The 22,526-nt window shown below is 44.4% G+C and overlaps 1 protein-coding gene across 13 annotated transcripts in view; it reads left to right on the top strand.

Annotated features, from left to right (window-relative positions):
- LOC117211814 (cyclic nucleotide-gated cation channel alpha-3-like) overlaps positions 1 to 22,526 on the top strand; it is a 225,740-nt gene that overhangs the window by 84,740 nt on the left and 118,474 nt on the right. For 10 of the 13 annotated variants that reach the window (XR_004488351.1, XR_004488344.1, XR_004488343.1 and 7 more), the window contains one exon: positions 22,253 to 22,330. The exons of the other annotated variants lie outside the window; for them this stretch is intronic. Coding sequence is in view for 1 of the 10 variants with exons in the window: in XM_033456039.1 (XP_033311930.1) it covers positions 22,253 to 22,330 (78 nt within the window). In the remaining 9 variants the exon portion in view is untranslated. The remainder of the gene's footprint in view (positions 1 to 22,252; positions 22,331 to 22,526) is intronic. 13 annotated transcript variants of the gene reach the window in all.

Raw genomic sequence — 22,526 nt, 5'->3', positions numbered from 1 at the left:
GCTTCTTATCGCGAACTGTCTCTCGGCCGTTCTTAGCCGCGCTAATCGATTTCTTCTCGAAGAAGGATGACAAATTTCCAGCGTTTCAGTATCGAGTCGTCTCATAAAGTTGTTCGTCGTGCTCTCTTTGTCAAATGCCTGATGCGAAATTATAAAAATGGATTATCAACGCGATCGCGAGTCTCCCGTCCCGCTTTCTCACCTAAAATCTAATTTTTCTGTATAGTAAAAATGTCTAGGATTTTGAATTCCGTCGAAAGTTTCGTGGCCCAAGAGACTTTCATAAAACTTTCCATCCTCGGTTATCTCCGATAGCCTGCAACAGTCTGTACGCTGTTTAATTACCACGCTGCACTCGGACCATCATCTTCGACCAACGGAACGACCATTCTTTCCTATAGATTCTAGTAAAGAAACAAATCTTTAGCGTGCAAATAAACGACGAAAATTTTTCAGCGAAGCTCCGAGTTCGTTTAGAAGGAACGAAAATACCGCGAGTTGCTCGGTCAAGCCGTGTACTTGTCGTTGCCTTCTGTAACGCGCTTTCAATTGCTACGCTCACGATGGACGACCCTCTTCAAGTCACCCACCCAGACGAGTCAGTTTTGGTAGTCGTAATTCGCGATGGGGCGGCTCTCGCAACCGCAGCGGTTGGAACGCGCGCGAACGTTAGGAACGTCGACGCGGTCTCGTAAATTTTTCGTCGCGACTTAATCGCGAAACAGAACGTTCTCAGGTTTCGCAATTAATTCGACCTGGCGACCTGACGTCGAGGATACTAACGCGGACGAGTGGCTACGAGGAAGCCCGATAAAAGGCAGCGCGAACGAGCATCATTTTTCTCGGCGGCTGCTTGAAAATAATTTCACCGTAAAGCCGGCCAAGTCGGCATTGATTTATCGACGAGCCGGGCTAATTGGCGCCGTTTCTCTTCGTCTCGCCGGCAAATTTTTCCCGCTCAGCCGTCAATTACACTCGGGACGTGACCGAGCAGTGCGTTAGCGAGAGACGCGCGTCATCTCTGCATTCGACGAATTTCAATTAGCCGGATTAATCTTCCGGTTCGTTTCACCGAATCGTTGGCGCTGTACAAAGGCCAATTGTTTCCGGCTCGTGCATCGCGAATTCGCTCCGTTTCCTTTTTTTCTTCTTTTTTTTTTTTGGCAACGTACGGAGGATGTTTCGCGCGAGGAATATCTTCTGTCTCCGGCGCGTGATTTTAACGTCGTCGTTCCGTCCCTCTTTCTCTCTCTCTCGTTCCTTTTCTTCGCGGTCTCGCGCCGCTTTAATTAACTTTTGCGCAATACGCTTTGGCAAACAGAGTCGAACTCGCAAACTCCGGATGATTATCCACAGAGCAAGTGTGTTGTCTGATTTGGAACGCTGCGATATCTCGTCAAGCAGCTAACGAAATCAATCAACAACGGCATTTAAAGTATTTCGCGTTCACGCTTGAGCTTCGCTCCTGATAAATCTGTCGCTGAACGCAGCTGATTACGCGTTTCAAAGCGTATGAAAGTTTTCGAATTAAATAGTGGAATTCTTTAGCGGAAACGAATTAGAAATATCGCTCTTGTTGCATGATTTATCATCGAACGCGTTTGCTGTTGAACGTTCGGAGGAAATTTACTCGAGTTCAATTTATCTTCTTCTTGGCGCAATCGTTATTCTTCTATCAATGTACGTGCGTACTCAACACTCGGAACACTTTGAGCGTACGTAGTATGGAACGCGTCAATGCCACTGACGACGATGATAGAGAATTATATGCGTTTCGTTCAATGGCGTTAATTACAAGAGAGACGAGGATAACGAAGAATGGGTGCAACGTGTTCGGCGTCTTTGCTGCGGTCACGAAGAATGTGCTTCGGGTGCTTCATTCGCGCGTTGAACGCGTACAAGACGAAAGAAATCAACGTGACATAATACAAGTTTAAAAAATGGAAGATATTTGTCTCCCCGGCTTTTTTATTTGGAAAGATATTCGTCTTTCGTAATAGGAACAAAGTTTTTCGACTAGGGGTTTCATACTGTGTACCATTTCCACGTTTCACGAAAGGACGGTTTTCACGTGGAATTGGCGAAAAAGCTGCTCTTATCCTGTTCCTCACTGATGGCCTTCGCGTAGCTTGACCATTTTATCGTTACATTTTTTTACCATTGCTTCGGGGCACTTGAACCTTCGCATAGTTAACTAGCGGCGCGCGAATATCCGTCGATCTGGTCGCGCCTTGCCTGGTTAAAACTCGCGGAAAAGGAAGCGTTCCTTTCCCTGGGGAGCTTTTAAAATCAGCTGTTCCGTGTTAAGCGCAGTTACGTTAAACGTATTTGGCAACGAGACCGAAACTCGCAAGCTCCGAGTGGCTATTCGTAGGTCCACATTTTCGTAAGTTTCTCCATTTTCTCTGAAGTTTCTTCGTGGTATTTTCCTCTCCTCTTAAGTTTCCTAAGATTTCGCCTGGACCTGGTTACCCTTCGTTTATATAGCTCGGCCAGGCTCTTGCCAACCTTTGTATATTCGTCCCTTGTTGCTTTAACGTTTCCTCCGGCATTTTCCATGCCAACCGTGCATTTCTCTGTCTCATCGGTTATCTCTTTCTTTAAGATGCGACGCGCAGGAAATTGATCGCGCAAGCTATAGAACTTGGTGTACGGAGGATTTCTTCGCGGAAAGTCTCGAATTACCGCGCGGTATGTTAACTGAATGCGGAAAAGGCTGCGCGAGTTTTTTTACGAGTCAGACAATCTTAGTATCCGAAAGTATCCTATGCATACAAATAAGGAAAAAATACGGGGCGATGAGGACCGACGATTTAGATAAGGCCAGCTTCTTCGCTTCGCATTCCGCGTAACTCCGTTTTTCTCTCTCCGAGTTTAAACGCCTTTGCCTCTCGTGCAAGCTGCGGAACCTTGAGATCTTTCGGCGATAACCAATATGAGAAAAATTGATCGATCAGCCTACCCTTGGAATTTCCTTCGTTCGATCGAACAAATCGGCGGGCCAATCTTCGACAGCCAATCTCTTTTTGTGCATCGTAGCGTGTTTTGTGCGTCGCTTCGAACAGGAAACGTAAAAAGTCCGAAGCTCGCGTAATAAATCAGTATCATCGTAATTGAGATCTCGCGATGATAATTTTTCGCCCGTCGTTCGTTCTTTGCGACAATGGCGTAATTGATAAACGAAGGTTTCGAGGGAAACGAGTTTGAGCGGTTGGAAATTGTCGCGCGTAGTATCGTGACAACGCGATGACCATAGAACTGCCCTCGCCTGGACAATTTTTCGCCACTGTTCCTTCCGCGCCAGTAACTCGAAAACTACGAATTTTGCAGCGAACGAGCGATACTATCGCTGCAGCGTCACTCGTGCATTTAACGAGGCGAATATAATTAGTGGCAATTGGCAGATTACAAAATCCCGCCGACAATTATAAAATTAATCATTCGATTATATTGTACATTGGAAATGAACTTTTGTTTCAAGCAAAATCATATTTGTCGCGAAATTACACAAGCGATTCAATTAGCACCGCCTGCGCTGCTTCGAACGATATTTTCCGCACGCAGATCGAACTCGATAAATTGCGTTTCCGCTCGTCCCAAATTTCAAGCATATTTTCTCTCGGCCAGTCGACGCTGTGGCTTTTCTGCGAGTTTTCGCGGCGTCCGTCGTTTCCGATTCGCTCGCCTGAAATACGAAACGGACCTCGGTGTCCCAACGAGACGAACAAAACCAACCGACTCGTGATCGAATCGCATCGCTGCTTTTGCCCAAGTACAGTTACTCCGGCTGCGCTTTACATCTGACCAGAGGTAATTTCCTGTTGCGCGAACCGACCCAAGATCGCTGCTTTGTTTCATCGCGGCGGCTGCATAAATTATAAATCTATCGCGGCCAACTTGCCTGGCCACTTTGTGGCGAGCGCGTGAAATTAAAATGGCCAGCTAACGAAGCATCGCTAGGTATCGGCGAGCTCTCGGTAGACGAGAAATTCCTCTTGCGTAAAGTCCCGGCTCGTCCCGACGCCGGTCTACGGAATTCAATTACGGCGATGCGTCAAGAAATGCAACATCGACGCGGCTCGATGAATCGCAAGCGAAGTTCTCGGAAAGATAACAATAACAACAGCCCCGTGGTACGTCAGAAATGAAGACCTTCGCGTGCATTGTTGTACCGCTGTGGAAGAATACGCGTGCCAGCGCCGTAAACTCAGACCATAAGATCGCGCGGAAACCAACTGCTGAGCTGTGCGATCGACAAACCAGCGAGAATAGGACGGCTGAAAAGAAGCGACTAACTACTTTGTAACTTTGGTAACTTGGGGGGATCGTCAAGCCGGACAATAGCTCCTTACACGCCAGATTGCCGGTTAAAAATTTGAAGAATTGCTTTTATAAACTGAAATTGTCGCTTTTTATATGGAACGTACAATCGTTGTCAAACTCGGTACAGGCTTTAACCGATTTTTCGCAAAAATGTAACATCGCCGCTTGCCTATGTACGTACATAACGTACGTGTGTGTGAAAAGGTGCGCGATAAAGGCACGCGGTTGGCTCGTTGAATGAACGAGAAAGGAAGCCCGATGTTTGATACTTGGATTCCGGTACAGCTCGATCGGCTTCGATCGTTTACGAGGTAATTAATTATTGGGAAAATGAAGGAAGAAAGAAAGAGGGAAGGCGTAAAGGAAACCCGTGTAAGATGGTGTGGCAAAGGGAAACTGTATGCCATAAGTAATTAAAAAAGAATCGGCAGTCATTTGAAAATTACTTCCCATACCGTGCAACTTTGTACCAGAATTTTAATTAGCGTGCTTCTAATTAGCATCGTACAAAGAAACGAGGAAGAGATCGCCAAGGAATATTGGCAAGCATGAGAGAGATTCCGCTCCGTTTTCGTCGGCTAAAATCTCAAAGTATCCTTTCATCCTAGCGAATCGTTGCTCGTGAATCGTTACTTTTATAGCTGTGTTATCTTTCGCTGTTGCATAGTTGGACGCGATAATTCCTCCGCTCTTATCCGCGCCGTGGATCGCGTCTTGTATTCGATTTGTATTCCGGTCGGATGTTGCTTTTATTTTTAAGGACCTCCGATAATTGCGTATAGTCGCGCGAATTTTTTAATTGGCTCTCGTATGCGATACTCGATAATCGAGTTCTTAATTATATTAGGAAACAATTCATTCTTGTTTTATTTTTGTTTCTGCTATTGTCGTCTGTGCCATCTGTGCTATTTTATGTCTGCACTTGTTTGTACTATTTATTTCTCGTTTACTTTTATTTTTATTTTTATTGTTTCTTTATTTGGTTAGAGTATACACACACACGCATATATATAATATAGTGCCAGCTTTTCTGTGGTAGCTTCGAGTTTCAAAAAGCACGCTGTTCAATCCGTTTCCGTCGTTCGCATTAACAAAACACGTTTCCAAAGCCTATCCTCTGTTCATTAATTAAACGATAGGCACGTGCGCGAGTCTCACGTCGACGAACTGGACTTCACGACGCGCAACGCAGGAACACATTCTGCGCGCAGATTTCTAAGATGCTTGTAAAGCCGAGAACATGCGCGATGTTGATCGAACTGAGATTATTCTCGGGAAAGCCGGAACGACAAAGTGCGGCTAGTAAAGGAACGAAATTTTCATTTAGCGAGAAAGCTGAAAGGAGGCGAAGCGCGAGAGCAACAATGCGGTCGAAAGAACAATTAATGCGAAGGAGAATGGAATAGGTTCCGGCGAGGCGAGCAGCCAGAAGAAATCCTCGACAGCCGTGGAAATTCTTTGAGTCTGAAGAATTATCTTGCAGCTGAAGCGAAAGACAGAGGGTACGCTCGATCCTCGCAAAGTAACGCATCGTTCCACTCTGTCATCCTATTTGGTTAATTCACTGCAAAGGCTTTTTGCTTGCGGTTCGGCGTGCAAGCGCAAAGGATCCAGCGAAAGTAGTAGTCGCGCACTTTGCGGTTTGTGTTAATTTTATTTCGGTGGTTTCAAGGCGGTTGCGATGATTTTAAAAGCGAGAACGTCACGAACGAAAGAAGAAGAGTAGAGACAAAGGGAGAAGGGGAGCCTCGAAAGGCGGACGGTTTTGAAAACTCATGCGAAGCACGAAAGAGGAGGCAAAAGCGTGTCGTCGCTTTGCCGAAAAACCTTTGATGGGAAAGTCGTTGGAGATAGATCGAAAGGTGCGAATACGAGAATGGATACTCGCCTAACTCGTCACGCTTCGTCCTCTTTCTCGTAGTAATCTCGTAACCCATGTTCCAGACAATTAGCGAAAAAATCGCACGATGAATCGATGGAAATTTTGGAACCGAGCAAAGTCAAAGTAAATCCATCGACAAGATCCATTGTGTTTGACTCATCGACGTACGTTTTACCTTCGAGAGAACTCGGTACGAAGAAGTGCGACGCGATTGAACGAAGCGATCTGCCTGGCCGGACGATATCGTCGGCGCATCTCGAGCCAAGCCACCGCCATCGACGATTTAGTTGGATGAAATGTTGGAACAATTTCTGCTCGCTCCTCCACCGTGTAACGCTCCGTGCGACGGTTATTTTGCCACGCGCCCACGAAACAATTGCTCAGGCGGGACAAAAGATGGTTGGCAGAATGGCGGCACTTGGAAATTAATCAGTTACACATTGTCCAGCCTGTATTTTATCAACACCGTTCCCGTGGAAAATCCATAGCTCGCAGCAATTAGCTATGACTGTGTTGCTAGCGTATTCGTCAAATTGCGCTGCACGACAGGGACAGTCGCGCCAATTAAAACTTGCGAACCTAACAAATAACTAATGAGTGACGGGCGTAGAATTTCTGGCCATGTACGGCAGATCGGAGCACGATGGCCAATTGTAGGCGAACGCGCGACTAATTCGAGCCACGAAATTTTTCGCGAGAAGCTGCGATGGATATCACGATATTTGTACGTCGGATAGAAATATTTTGGCGGAACGCAATTCGTGAGATGTTTAGCGAGCGTGTTTTATTCGACCAACGTTTGCGATAGAACGACGAAATACAGGAACAAAAATTGGAAGCAAGTGGAAAACAAAGTAAATGGTACAAAACGTAATGAGCACGAGATACTGGAACAATACAAAAACGCGTGACGATCGGAAATTAACTGGCTGTAACAGGTCGACCATGTCCCGACGTACGTCGCGTTAACGTAAAATTATGAACATCGGCGAAGAATCGTTTAAAATTAATCCGCTCTGATTTATCATCGGTCAACGTCTCGTCCGTGTGTCTCGTTTGATGCGTCATTTTACGGACACGACCAGGCGTAAAGTTTTTCCAAGCAGAATGGCGTCACGAATGGGAAAAGTTCGAGAAGCGCCGCTTTAAATCGACTGTTGACGCTAAATGCGCGGCAACCATCTTTCAGAGGAAGTTGGCGAGCAGAAAAATTGTCCCTGCTCGTTCTGCCGAAATCGAAGAAAACTTGGCCAGGCAATTAGCGAATATTCCCACGAGATGGTCCGTGCTACCTAATTATCCGAAACGAAGGTGCGAGCAAATAATACGGCTCGTGCTCGCAGATTCCCGCCTCCCTTTGACAGCTCGAAGCTTGCGGTCGAAGCTTGCCAACAATTTCTGAGCCAACCTTCGGCGAAGTTAGGAGCGCAACGCGGCTTTCAGGCCGCCTGCAACTTTGGCCAACTTTATTTCCACTTGTTTAACGCGCGCAACCCTGTTACTCTTCGATCTGCCTGATCGTCGTAAATAGATAACGATAACATACCCTTGCGAAATTGAAATTCGCGGAAACGTTCCCCTCGGTCGAGTTAGCTTTACTCGCTTCTTCGTTGTTCGCATAGGTGAGCATTCTAAGCGAAACGAAGTGATCATTCACGGAGTGTAACTATCGTAGGTATGGAGAAATTGCGGATAACGTTGGGCAAAATAATTCGTAAAAATTTCAAGTTAATCGGACGAAGAGTTTCGCAGATCTGCCGGCTGCAAACTCGAAGACGTAGTTTCGGGAGAAACGCGTTTCAAGTTTCAAGTTGATCTTTCTCGAAAACGAAAGGACGCGTTGTATTCGACGTTATTCAGCTTGGATATAACATCGTCGATTTTTAGAATCTCAAAACACCCTTTTGCCACACTTTCGTTTTTCTACGCTCATTCTGCGTTTATATTTTTCTAAAAATAAATAAGTCCGCTTTCGGATATTTATTTTTGTAGCTAACTCGTTCGTTCAGAAGCCAGCAATTTTAACACCTCGACCATTTTTTGGAAAAACTAATAGTTTGCCAGATATTCCGTGAAATATGTTTGCAACCCTTGACTTCGCGTTCCGTTTTGACCCTTTCAGCGCGAATGTCAACACGTAAAAAAGATACGCGTGAAATATTTTTTTCGAGAACTACGTGGCGCGCAAATTTCGTCGAAATGGGCATTTCACACGGCGTGTCGCTGCCGCGAGTAAGTCGACTTTTAATCGCGAAATTCTAATTGATTTGCAATTCGCGATCGTTTCGACTGCAAATATCTCGTACCGAAATACGATGGACAGAATAGTTGGTTACTTTTCCGCGTCATCGATCGCCGTTGGTTTTAATAAAATTGTTTGTCATCCCAGAGATACTGCCACGCCTGATTTTCAGTCGAATCGGGATCAGCTATAAATTGTCGTATTATTCCGACGCGAATAACTTTTTTGATTTGGACTGTGGCCGAAACGATGTGAATTTTTAATAAGCACAGAAGCGAAATAAATCACACGGATCGAACCTTTGTAGAAGAAGGTTCTTTAAAATCAATACCACATTCGTTCCTATCCTCTCTACCATAAAAAATCCTCCATACGTTTGCCTTCTGCAATCGTATTACGTCAATTGTCAGATAGTATTTCGAAGGCATTTTTGCAACATGGTTAGTCCTCCGTGAAGATCAGCTCACGAAAGCGTGAAATATTTAGAAATGGAAAATAAGTACTCAACGATACCAAATACCCGAAAGAAAAGAAAATGATTAGATACAAGTAATTAATGGTTATCCTTTGGCCAACGTGCCAAGTTGTTTCTGGCGAGTTACCTTGCAATATTCGTATCACCGGAGATCATCCGCGAGAAAATCGACTTCCTTCGGTCGAGGATCTGACCAACGAGGAAGAAAAATGGGGCGGCGATGGCGTGACGATTTTGCGATACACGACGGATAGAGCCATTACGCGAATTAATCGATGAGCCACGGACCGCGATAACTTGCACAGGTTTCGTTAATTGATATTCACGATTGCTGAAGAGAACGAACAAACGATGTGAATTCTCGTTGTCGCCCGATGCTTTCTGCTCTTCCTCCTTTCGGATCATCGAGCCTGATGATTCGAACAGTGGCGTGTCGGCTATCGGTGTAATATTTTAGTAACAGTTTTCGAACGCCGCACTGGCTCCGCTGAAAGCTTGTTATACGATTACGAAATTTATGTTCGAATAGAACAACCGATGCGAGAATATCTCTCACGCTTCCATAATTTTTTACACGCTATACGGATGGATATATGGTGCGCGTAGAACGGCTGGCTCTTTGTTACACGTACGCAGGCGATTAAAAATTTGCATGCATGTGTTTTCGCCCTTGTGCAACAAAATCGCTGCGTAATCTGTAAAAATTGGACGCCTGTGAAATATACCTCGGCTATCTTGCGCGATCATATTTATGTCAAGCGATAACGTGGGTGGATTATATCAATCGACGATGCAACTAATGATATTCGCGAATTGACAAATCAGAGAGTGCAGGTCGGACTTTTCTTTTACCTGTTTTTCAGTTACGAAAAACCGTGGAGCTTGTTACATGAGTACGTGCCAAGTCCAGTACCGATAACGTAACGCGCAAGATGAAAAAGGAAAAGTATCTTCGATTATGTTAATGGTATAAAATGTAATAAATAATAACGTGAGAATATAATACAGTGTGAGAAATTATAAATGAAATTGCGAGCATCTTCAAACAAGAGAATCGGACGATTGGAAAAATGATAATTTATACGTTTTACAAGCGTGACTTTTTGAAATTTCCTCCGCTTCGGGATTTCGTTTACTCCGCAACTCGAAACTTGGGAAATTTTGCCGACAGCAATCTCTCGGTTGTACAAAGTAGTGCCGACGCTGCTTTAAATTTTTCATCGAAATTTTGTGTACACGGTAGCCGCTCCTTTCTATATCAACACGAACGAAATGTCTTTAAAGAAATCTGGCAAGAATTAATATCAGCTAGAATGACATGTACGATCGATTTGCTTTGAGCTTTCTGAAAGAAGGAGGCTGAAAGTCTTTTGAGCAGACGCTCGAACGAAATAAAATCTCTCGTGTAATTTAGAAATACACGTTACTTCTCCAGAGAAGAGTCTTACCGATACACGACCTCTGATATTCTTGTTAATAAAGAGAGATTATTTCATTAGGCGAGAAAATAGAGAAATGTTGATAAATTATAGGATTTAACGAAGGAGAGATTTCGCATTTTATACCGAATTCATATATTCACGGGCAATGTGTAATACGATGTATTCGCCTAATACGTTGTACCTATGTAATTGATTTTATCGATTATACGAATTTAAAGGGACCAGGCACCGTGCGTCGTTGACCGCAGAATAAATCGAGTCCGCCACACCGTACCATTCTTCCGACAATAAGAATATGAGATACGTGCTCAATTTATATCACGGGAGGAAACAGTGATTTTTTACGATGCAGGATAAATCGCCTAGTTCCCCCTGGATTACGCGATTATTAACGATAGGACGATTTAAAAGTTTGCTTGAAGAATTCCACGTCGCGGCGCCGTTCCTTTCTAAACATTCGCAAAATCCTCCGACGAACGCATAATCTCTTCAGTCATATCTCTGCTCGAATCTTAACGATTGGTCGTGTGAACAGAGATTCCAGTGAAATAAAATTAAAAGAAATCGAGTCTTCGATGTTTTCAGAGACAAGTAAATGGAATAAAAATTTCACGAATATCTGGTAAATAATCGCTGGAGTCAATGAAGGGAGGCGAAGAGGTGTAGCTTAATTGAAAATTCTACGTGCTACCGGCTGGATGTTGCTTATCTGCTTGGTCGTGACGCGTTAGCGGCTTCAGTTTTGCTTGGTCAAACAGTAGCAGACAAACAAAGCGGCAAAGATAAACTCGGTATTGTACACAAAATGTATGGAGCGAATAGTTATAAATGGTTTTAGCCCTCGTTGTTAACACGGTTTATATCACGCCATGTTACCTAGGTGGAGCATCCGACAGGAGAAAAGAGCGATGGTATGGGTTTTGTAGATGTTACGAACTAACAGTAAATTATTTCTTCCGGTGGCCAGTACGGATATGCGTATCGTAGATCAGACGCCTTCGAACGATCATTGCGAGAAATTCGTGCAGAGACTGATTAACTGAAAGATCGTATTCACCGTTGAAAATGAAATTGCTTCTCTGGAAAAGCTGGATGGAACGATTGATTCAGAAGAGATGGACATTCTGAGCTAGTGATCGAGCCACGACGAGCTACCGTGAACTACAAAACTCGTAATCGTACTCAGCGTAAATACCGCAGGATCGCCAGTTAATGAAATTCGATGATATCCTGTGACTTAATAAACGGAACATAGCTACCCGTATCAACCGAAGATTCAATCGCGTATAATCAGATCAAGCTTCGACAGCTTGCACGCAGCGCTGCTAATATCAAAATCAACGAATCGATCAGAAACACCGATCATCGTCACGCGAACTGCCCTCGCCGACCACGAACACGCAAACTTCTTGCATAACTTCGCTAGGTAGCGTCGATAATCGATGCTGCCCTGTGTCGATTGATTCTCCGGCAAAGATTAAGTTGGATGGAATTACCTGACCATAATCGGTACCATTGATAACGTATAATAGGATTTCGTAGCATTTCTACGTTTCGAGTTAATGAAAAAGACACCCGAAGAAGCTATCTATCTACTTTAAATTATTACTTATTCTCCTCTCGTTAATTATTACTCAGCCTGAAAAGTTACTCGTCCTTGCTAGTTCGCCTCTGGTTAATTTGGTAACGGGGAAATCAAAATCCTGATGTAGGAAGACTGTGTCCAAAGTTGTTCCATTGTGCCTGTCGTTTCGTTTTCAGCATCTTCATTACGATATGGGCTAAATCTTCCTAGCGATGATTTGTACACGTGTCTCGAGATAGATCTATCATAACTTCTTTGGCTACTCGGTCGGCTCTTCCATTCTGCGCGATCCCAACGTGGGGCGGAGGATCCATAATACGTACTGTACAATGATATTTTCTTTGCGAACAAGTTCTACATGAATTTCTAATGCTCGGAGAACGGTGTCCTTACTGGACATTTTGTCGTTAATGGCTGGTAGTACACTTTTGGATTCAGACAGAATTAATGCATTACATTAGAATTTCTCTTTAGCTGTAATTCGTGCATGTTTAATTACCATAATCTCTGCCGCGAAGATCGATGCGCCTCGCGAGTCCGACTCTGGTAGTGCATACACTACATCTATTTCGTTTTTAGAACCGCCAGTGTAGAAGGCAGCGTGGTCTTGCTACGTATTAAGTGTCACATTAGTCAGAGCGATGAACGCATCGGGCTTTTGTCTGGTTTTGCGTAAACCGAAAGCTCCAGGCTGATTTCGATGCTCGGCATTGTACAACGTGGTAATTTCAACAGTGTCCCAGAGTCGATATATCTTCTTTTCCCTAATTTATCGCCAAACTGTAAGTTGCTGTCAACTACCGGAACCAGAAATGGGCGAACGTTAATCGTTCAGCGAATGGAGGGAAATTTTGGGGGAAATCTCCAGGGGCTATCGGTAATCAGGGAATCGTTACGCGTTATGTTCCAGGGTTGTTATCGCGGAGAACTTGATATTTAAACGCTCTTTTATATTTCATATATTCCGTCGTAGAACAGTTGTTGGTGTTGCAGATACTTCGCGTTAAATCGATTTGCGCGAGGGTGGTATGACGAGGTTTGCCAGGCGTTGCTGAGATTTTCCTATCGCCCCTAATAGCTGGCAACTCCACGTACACCGGCGTCGTGCTAACCCGTGTCTCAGGAGACAAACACCATCCTCACCGTCGTCTTAACGAATTCGTCGCGCTTTTCGTTCGTTAGTCTGCCAGGTTTCTTACGCTACGAAAGCGCGAGTCTCTCGTGGTTGACTTCTCAGCGCTTCCTTCGACGACGAACGAACGTCTAGCGTGAAACAACGAGTGGAAGTAGAAGCGCTGACGTGTACGGTCATCCGACGCCAAGTCAGAAGCCACAGTAGGACCAGACGGTTTTATCAGGCAACGATTTCGGTAATTTTGAGCGTCCGAATACTCGTGGCTGTGCTCAGTTTGTACGTAAGAAATTGTGCCGGGACTGTTCTGGGATACTCACGCTGTAGGAACGATCGGTTCCCCGGCGACGATCGAATTCGACGGAATTACACCGGATCCGGAGACACAGAATCACCGCGAGGCGATATTGCCTCGTAATCGTGCGAGTTCATGGAGCAGGCAGCGTGTGCACGTACGCAGGTGTGTCTGCCACATGGATGCTCGTGTTAGGGCGTTGGTTAAACAAATCGCGGAGGTACAAAGCTCGGCGTGCTCAAAGCGTGCGGCCTCTCTCTGACGCTATTGACACGCAGCGCGCTCTCGCGTTCCCTCGTGTCGCCTGGCCGTCTCTCCGGCGTTCTCAGTGTCAACGTTGCCGCGTATAAATATTTGCCTGCATCGTATTGCCGCTAGATTCGCGAGCGAAACGTACTTGCCTGCCGCCGCATCCATAATCCACGCGCTGCTAAAAAAGTGCTCGTCCAAACGCATTTCCCTGATTCTCAGCGGACAGCCGCATTCGCTTCGTTGCGAATGCAAACGTCCGTTGGCTCTGCAGGCTGCCGTTTACCCGCGTTTTATGCCGATTTAGATGGACTAGGCTGTGATTCGCGGGCCGCCTTTGAGTCTCTGTTTGGTCAGCTAATTAACGCGTGACGGAGCGCGTGGTGTGCGGATCGTCTGTGATTCGTCCCACGAGTGGTATAGTTTGTCAGTGATAGCGTGTTCTGGCCGGTAAATTCTCCGAACGCGGTCGATCCTCGAACAACGCGGAATTAGGGATCCCGCGTAGTCGGAAAATCGCGTACATTCTGCCCCAAGTCGAAAATCACGATCGAAAGTTGGAGATACGCTCTGAGGCTGTTACGTATACCTAAGAAGCATCCAAGATGCATATAGTCAACAGGCAAATTCCAAGCACACGGTAACTCTAACAAATATATACAGTGTGGCGACCCTCGTGTCACCATAGGGATGAACACCAAACACTTTGCTGCCAAGCCCTTGCCTGACCAACTCTTTCACACAAGTAGGTACACACGTTCTCCGACTTGATCTCTGTGCTGCCAAAATTTCATGGTAGATACGCACCGATGGTTCGCTCTGTGTATTTTGACCTGCTCAATAATTTTCCACAAATTCACGAACGATCCTCGTGGCTCTGGAATTACCAAGAAAAGTCGCTGCCGTATAAGAAGGGAGCAGACGAGGGAAGAGAAAAGAAGCGTCTACTTGGATTAATGAAGTCGCGATAGAGTGGCTAAAGCGTGGCGTTCGCTCGGCTTCGAAAAAACTCAGGGGACTCGTAAGCCGAAAATTACACGGAGCTGTCCATAGATTCATAGATCCTACGACTGTGCCGGCATTTGGATTATCATATCCCTTCGGGCAACGTCCCGCGCTCGAACGCTGTATCGAAGCGATGGAGAAACGTTTTGCCATGTAATTTACTCGTTTGCCTGGAATTGGCCTATCGAGGTAATGGGCCATCCGTTGCATTGGACACCGGTTAAAACCACCGGCGACTGGTCAAAGTCAAATACCATGACAAATGTGTAGCTGTATAAGCGCGCGCCTATAGGGCTAGATGTATCGAGTGGATTTATGGCTGAGCTTATTCCACGCGCATTGTATTATGGAGCAGAACGAAACGATAGAGCCTCTTTATCCAAACGTTGGTAAGAAACTTGAAAGTGTAAAATGTGCGGAATATCCAAAGTATAGCGCCTTGTATTTTACCTTACAGCTGAGACCAATTTTCTACTTTGTCATTGAGCCATTTTTCTAAAAACCTACGGTCTAGTTATTGTCCGTTGTTCTTGTTGTTATTATTATTAATATCAAAAGCTCAGACACGCGAGTATTTTCGTCGAGTGATCGTATTTGTGGAAAAGACAGCTGGACGCATACGTATGTTGTAACGCGTCAACAGGAAAAATAAAGCGGGGGGCAAAGGTTGCCCATTTTAACGAGGGCTGTCGGTATACAAGAAACTTTGTCCAAGAAGTTTGCGCACCTCCGAAATCATTTAATGTCCCGTCGACTGAAAGAACTAGCCAGAGCCCCCTCCCACCTTCTCTTTGCAAATCGAGTAAAAAAACAGCCTCGTTATTTGTCGGGCGCGCGAAACGTAGTTCTGTACTACTTTGGCACGTGGCGAGCCGAACGAACGCGATTTATTACCACTCGTCCACGATCTTTTTCTCCTATTCTCTCCGTTTTTCTCCCCCCTCTCTTTCCTTCTTTTCCTTCTTCCTTTTTTCTTTTTCCTTTTTTTTCTCTTTTTAAGCTTTAAAAACCGATGAATTTTCCACCGATAGTAGGCAGATCGGGGGGGAAATGGAATCGTTGGCAGTTAAAAGTGGAATCGTTGGCAGTTAAACGAGTAAGCTTTATGATCTATGCGCGGCTTGCTTCTCCGATGCAATTTCCAATGGACGCGCTGGTAACATTCGTTGTTCCTCGGATTTGTATTTCGAATATCGCCCTGACAGAAAGGTGTAATACATCTTTTTCTACGCTTTACAACGTTTTAGTTCTATACACCTTAAGTTCGTAGCGATTTGGTTTGATAATATTATATTAATTAATTTAATTAAGCCGTCCTATAACATTCTCGATTGAACCATCGATTTTCGTATTACCATAATTCAGGAAGAGGGTAATATAGTCGGTGGGATTTCTTAGCTAAGTGCGCCGCCAGAAGCAGTGGCGTAAACGATATCATCGCGATCTATCTTCTTCTGCGTGACTAGCCATTTCGAGACCCGAGCATTTGTCATCGCTTAAAGGACCATCAATTTTCGACTGGACGATTCCTCTTGAAAATATCGATATTCCACGCACATCCCAGGGTTTCGAGCTAAATAAGTTTCCAGTCATGCTTTATTCGAGGAAAAGTGTTTGTGCCTCTGCCCGAATTATTTATACGTCCCCCGTTGCGCCCTTTACTTCTCTCTTCTCTTCTCTTTTCTTCTTCTTTTTTTATCTCTGGCTATTTCTTCTTTTCCTAGAACGCTTCGTCGTAAATACCGTTTGAAATAATATCCTGGCCTACGATATCAACAGCAGAGACAAAGGGAGAGGGCATTATGCACGCGTTACGTTCGCGTAGCATTTTTTAAAATTGAAACGTCTTCGTTTACGTCGTTTACTTCGCACGGATGAGTGCTCCAAACGTAAAAATGTAACACGTACATCGTTTAACGCGTTCTTCGCTTACGAAGTAGTTTGATTTACGTGAAATTACCTACTTGTCGCAATCGTTCAACTGTTTGTTGCTTATTATAATAGCTACGGTGTCACAAATAGCTGCGAAGACGTTAACAGAAAGATTAATTCAGCCCGTTTTCTGTCATTAAATTTTCCTTGTTTCTTGAAATAAAAAGTATGCCAGAGATTCGAAGACACAACCTGTGTAGGTAATTTCACGCAACACGTTGAAGACACGCTCCGTGCTACTAGAAAATATAATGCGACGTCGTAATAAGAATTCGTAGCGAGCTAGAGGAATCTTCTAGCTGTGTGACAGCGTGAGTGACGCTGAAAAAATTGCCTTACATTTTCCATTGGTAATTCAGCAGAAATATAGCCACGTCTCGGATTAAAACGTTCCAAGCATTGACACTCGCTCGTAATTTAAATCGCGTGCACCAACCGATGGCTAGTATCGCCATTTAATCGATGTACGACGTATAGAAGATTCGTACGAAGTTGCGTTCACGTTTTCGCAAGCTGCTGGTACGTTAAGCTTCCCCTTAGAACTCGTTTTATTCGCAAATTAAATTTAGGACAATCAAAGACACGGAAGATGATGGCAATTGTGCGTTCGAAACGACTAGCTTCCATGCAAAGGGCGGACGAGGCGAGGATATACGGCTTCTGCGTTGTTTTATGTTGTTCGAGACGATCGTAACAGTTGGAAGAAAGGAGCCAATATCGAACGATCGATCTCTCACATCTTGCGACACGCGGCGTAGCTGTAAGTACGCTCGGAATTGCAGAGCCGAAGGCGATACAAGTTGGACCTATCAGCTGATAAAGTAAATTTTATTTCGACTTCTAGAGGTTTTCACGGCGGAGCGGCAGACAAATGAACGGAATTGTAGTCTCACAGAGGTTTTCGAATCGCACAGCTTCCACTGTATTACGATAGAAATTGTACGTTTGCTGTCTTGAGCTTCTGTTCAGCGTAGGTGTGTTATTCGTGCTAACAGTTGACGCTGTAAGTGGTAATGTAAATTAGTAGCGAGCAGAGGCACGTATAAAGGATGATTTCGTTCGAGTGTTGCGTTAAACACGTACGAGGTGATTCGAATAACGTCGGAAGTTGGTTAGAAGAGCGTATTGTTTTAAGGGGGATAACACCTGGTCGTAGCTTTCCTTTGCTCGTTGCTGGGAAGCAATTTAGTCATAGCTTCCCTTTCTGTCCACGATTTTCCCTCGCTCGTATAGCGTGCTTTCGACCGCCCCAAACTTAAGCCAAATTTATACCGTTTCATCCTTTCATCCTTGATTTTCACACGCGGACGCTCGAGCAAAGACAACGATGAAACTGGAACTACGCAGACAGTCGAAAATGCGAATCGATTCTCGAAAGCTCGAGCTTTAGCTATTTTCTAACCTCACAGCTCTGTGAGGTCGCGTTTCCTCGTATTTTACAAGGTGGTACAATTTTCAAACGCCAAAGTGTCGTCGATGAATTTTGTATTGCCAATTATTGCTCCCCCATCGTTCGATTTCGCCGCTAAATATTTTCACACAAAATCGCATCGATGTCTGCGCGTGATCTTCGATCGAGAATTTATCCGTCGACGTTTAATCAGACTCGATGTTGATTTCGGAAAATTCGACGCTCGTCTTTGAGTTAAACCGCGTTCTCGTCTTTCGGCCGTTTCACTGACGGCCGGATCATTCGATTTCACGTGACCACAAGCGAATCAGGAGCGCAAAGCCGATTACGCGGCCGCGATAACTATTATCACGGTTTACGCAGCTAATTGCTAAACTGCGCGAAACTTTGTCGTTTACTTTCAATTTGCGGACCGATCGTTGCAATTGACATAATCCATCCGATTGACATATCAGACGTGTAAGTGCAATTTTGTTGAGGTAGATTTATCGCACGAAGAACACCTGCCTTAAGATTGGCTTGTCCCTATATGCTCAGTTTCTGACGCTCCTGTGTAATATGGTGTCGAAAAAGACATACCACCATGGTACCTTGTTAATCTCCTCGAACAATTCCCCCAAAGCTTTTTTAACTTCGTTAGTCCTAGACGTGACTATCGGTAACATCTTTTCAAGAACACTATGTATAGTTTAACTTGTATTTATCCTACAACAAGTAGAAAAGTTGGGAAATAGAAATGGAATAGGGAGGAAGACGAGAACGGGAATAGAAATTAAAATAGCGATCGAGGTAATAGAAATAGGACGTCTATTTGCACGAATCTTTGATTTCTCCTCGGTAGAACTATATTTTCCCAGTGTAAAACATTTACACTCGCAAGGGAAATTCGGCAATCGGAAAATTCCCCAAAAATTCGAAGCTTCGAACAAACGTAGTTCGCGCGATGCCAATAGCCGAACAATTTTCTTTTCCTGCTGAAAAACAGCCCTAGGGCTGAAAATACCGCCCTGGGGTTTCTTTTTTTTTTTTTTGGTGGAATCCAAATACATGCGACGGTAGAAGAGGAAACATCGAAAAATTATGAGCGCTGCGGATAAATTCTCAAAAAAAGAATACATTTTTTTAATTTATCGCATCCGTCGTACAGAGCGTAAAGACGACCGCAGCTTTTAATCGAACTTTTTTCCTTCGTCTCGCGTACTTCCTTAAATATTCGCGATTACACGAGGAGCGAAGATTTCTTTGCGAGGGTGTTTTTCACCCCCAGGATCGTTTCTCAGCGGGAGAAGAAAATTGCTGTGTTATTAGCATCGCGCGAAACTACGTTCGCGCAGAGTTCAGTCGGCTACGGTTTTCACCGGAAACGTCATTTATTTTGCCATTTTACCGAGTCTGTCTGTCCGGTGGACTGCACTACCACTGCGCCACGACTTTAATACACGGTTATACTACTGGCAATAATGATAACGTTTATGACGTATACAGCCTAGCAAATATACTTCGCTTAGCATCTCTGCCGTGATCCTCGTGGATATTGATTCCGCCGACTCGTAAAGCTAAATTCCCGCGGTTTCCACGACGAGCTTTGACTCTTCCCGCTTTGATATTTAAGCTGTTCAACAGGGTTGACCGACGACGGATGATGAAAGTTTGTTTTCAAAGAACCTTTGCACGTCTTCGTTTTTCTTCGTCTTTTTCCATTTGTTTCTCTTTTCGTTTTCTTTTCTTTTCGCGTGTGTGTGTGTGTGGAAATGAAGTATTTCGCGTTTCACGAGTTTTCAATTTAAAACTTGAAACGGTCGCCAGGACTGACCGTCTTTGGAAGGAACGCGGAGCGCATTGAATTTTTTCCAAGAGCAGAAGCACGATTCGCCAGCTTTATATTATCCTCGGGTCTTTGGAATTTGTCCAGAGACCTGGACAATCGGTCAATTGGTTTAACGATGTTGTAACCGTAGCGAGTAACCGCGTTTGTCCCATCGAAGACACGTTGATGATAATTGCACGAACGCGATTGCGTTGTTTGCCATCTACGAGCGAAGCTTCGAGTATCGTTGGTTCGCTGCAGCAACGACGCGATTAAAAAAAATTACGACTCCAGGAAATGCGCGTTTGAACGTCGGTTCGATCGGTGAAACCATTGGTCCCAAAATTGTCGAACTGTGAACGATTCTTTTACACGTAACACTCGTACGAACTTAGCGGTTTCACGCGTTACGTATCTGTTTTATATATTTTTAGCTAAACTGCTGCAACTGTTTTACACGCAGTCCATTACGCCCTTAACCACCATGTGTTGGATCTGGTAAAACGAAATGCGAATTATACGGGTAGATTAAACAGCTGTGCTGCTAAACTTTTTCGCCAGTGTGTGTCACGCGTGGCGCGCATTCCAAGAGGAGATGTTCCCTTAAGCGTTTAGGTATGTGCAGCGTAGGGTTCGTCAAAGGCTTCTAATTAAAGCAAGCCAAGCGGTTAATTCCAGAATCCGTTACGGTCATCCGCATACACGTTCGTCCGTTGGTCTTGAAGATCAGCTTATGACACGTTAATCGCCTACACGACGGATATACCGATTTCTGTCCTAATTAAAGTTGCAGCCTCGTCGGATCGTACGTCGATGGGCTTTCGTACGTGCAAAGTGTAATGTATACCTGTCGGTTGGCTGTTCGATGAACAAAACCTGTGGTTCCGAAGCGATTACGTTAGGGCCAGCAGGAAAAGTAGCGTCCGTGCCGTTTTTAACCAACTTACTGCTGCGATCTCTTTGAAAAGCGGCTACCTAAAACGTGTAGCAGATAGCAAACGACGACGAGTATACTCGTCGAACGCAACGTATATACGCGACGAATTATTTTTTCATTTTATTAGCACAATTTTCTGCAATTGTTAAATTGCAATTTAAACGGCAAATTGCGAGTGTACTGAAATGCTATCGTTGAAAACAGCTGACTGGTTGAGGTAAAGCGAGAAGGATCTAGCCAGCGAGGCAGTGGTCGTCGTTCTCAATGATTTTCTCCAACTTTAATCGAAGTAAAAACTTTGCCGGAATAATCGTATGGCCAATCGCGCGAAATGAAATAAAACTTTGGATTAATAAAGGTCTGCTGCGTGAAATTTACGTCGTTAATGACAGTGCAGCGAATTAAAATTTCCGATAGCAAACTACTTCACAATTTCCTGATTAGTGTCCCCGTATTGTTATTCGTCTGTTTCACCATCGAAACTAAATTCCAGTTTCCAGCGACGCGTTCATCGCATTGGCCGTTGTCTCCGTTTGTTTCTGCTCTCTCGCTAACTCGCGAAATAGATGTTTAATTCATGAACGTGATTAGCGAGAGGAAGGGACAAAGCGTGTAAAGTTATAAGTATAAAGTAGAATACGTAGTTTTAGTTCTCTGAATACGTTTTGATATCGGATGTTCAACATCGATGTTTACTACTGGCCAACAGTTGTCGTTAGAACAACTTTTGCATCGACGAAACGTTCTGTACGCGTATGTACGATTAGCATAAATTCGGCTATAGCAGCTTTATTTCGAAGTGCGGTGCACCACGAAGTCCATTTATCGATGTTGGACTTTGTGCCGCAATTTCGGTCAATTCTCGTCGTACAGACAAGTCGGAGAACGATGGGAAATATTGAAATTGTCCGATTGTTTCATTCTTCTGAAATCCTCGGAACGAGGTTTAGATCGGAAGGATACAATATCCTATTCCTAGAAGCTGAGCGCTCCAAACGACTAATTATTCCTCCAATAACCTGGTTCGATCGTTACCTTCCGTGCGTGGCAGGTGTCCTGATACTCACGAGGGTGTAGAATTCTACAATTAAGTTGGAAACGTACGGCAACAATGGGAAAGCGGTGTAACAGAGGCGCATGAAACATCTACGTATTCACAGATCGTACGTTGCTCGATGTAGGACGTTTACGCGTTTCATTGTCCACTTTAACGTAGAATACTCGTAATTAGCGTGAACGGCAAGTTAGATAAAGTACGGCCAATGTGAATATGTTAAACTTTCCTGTATCGTCTGTAGGTTGTGTTATTTGCAAACAGGAAAATACGACATATTGATATAATTACTGGTAATATTACGATGCATACGATATTATTGTCGCCTACGTTGAATAATTTCCACATTCGCCTTATTTTATTGTTCTATTTGTCGTCATTCGACTCCATCTGCGTGTTTGTTTTTTCGATGTTACTCGCCACGTTCGTCTTTATGAATTTCAAATTCTGATGGATTAATCGTATCGTTGATAATTTGCAGACCCTGCTCATCGAATTTGGACTACGTACGAAACTGTACTTGGCCAACCAAATTATTATCCAATGCGTAGACGCTCGAGTACGTAACAATTAATTTACTACTGCAAAATATCGCACAGCCAAGTCCGGCACGAAAACACCTAATACCAGGCAATCTACCCCTTTATTTGAATGCTGTTAACCGTGTCTCCTCCCACCAGCCACTTCTTGCGTATCCAACGTCGCATCACCCGATTTGAATTTGAAGTTTACTCGAAAGTTCACCGTGTTTCGTA

Source organism: Bombus bifarius, unplaced genomic scaffold, assembly GCF_011952205.1.
Source record: "Bombus bifarius isolate JDL3187 unplaced genomic scaffold, Bbif_JDL3187 scf7180000008244, whole genome shotgun sequence".
Taxonomy (NCBI): Eukaryota; Metazoa; Arthropoda; class Insecta; order Hymenoptera; family Apidae; genus Bombus; species Bombus bifarius.
The sequence above is the reverse complement of the archived record's forward strand: the minus strand, read 5'-3'. Positions and strand labels throughout refer to the sequence as shown.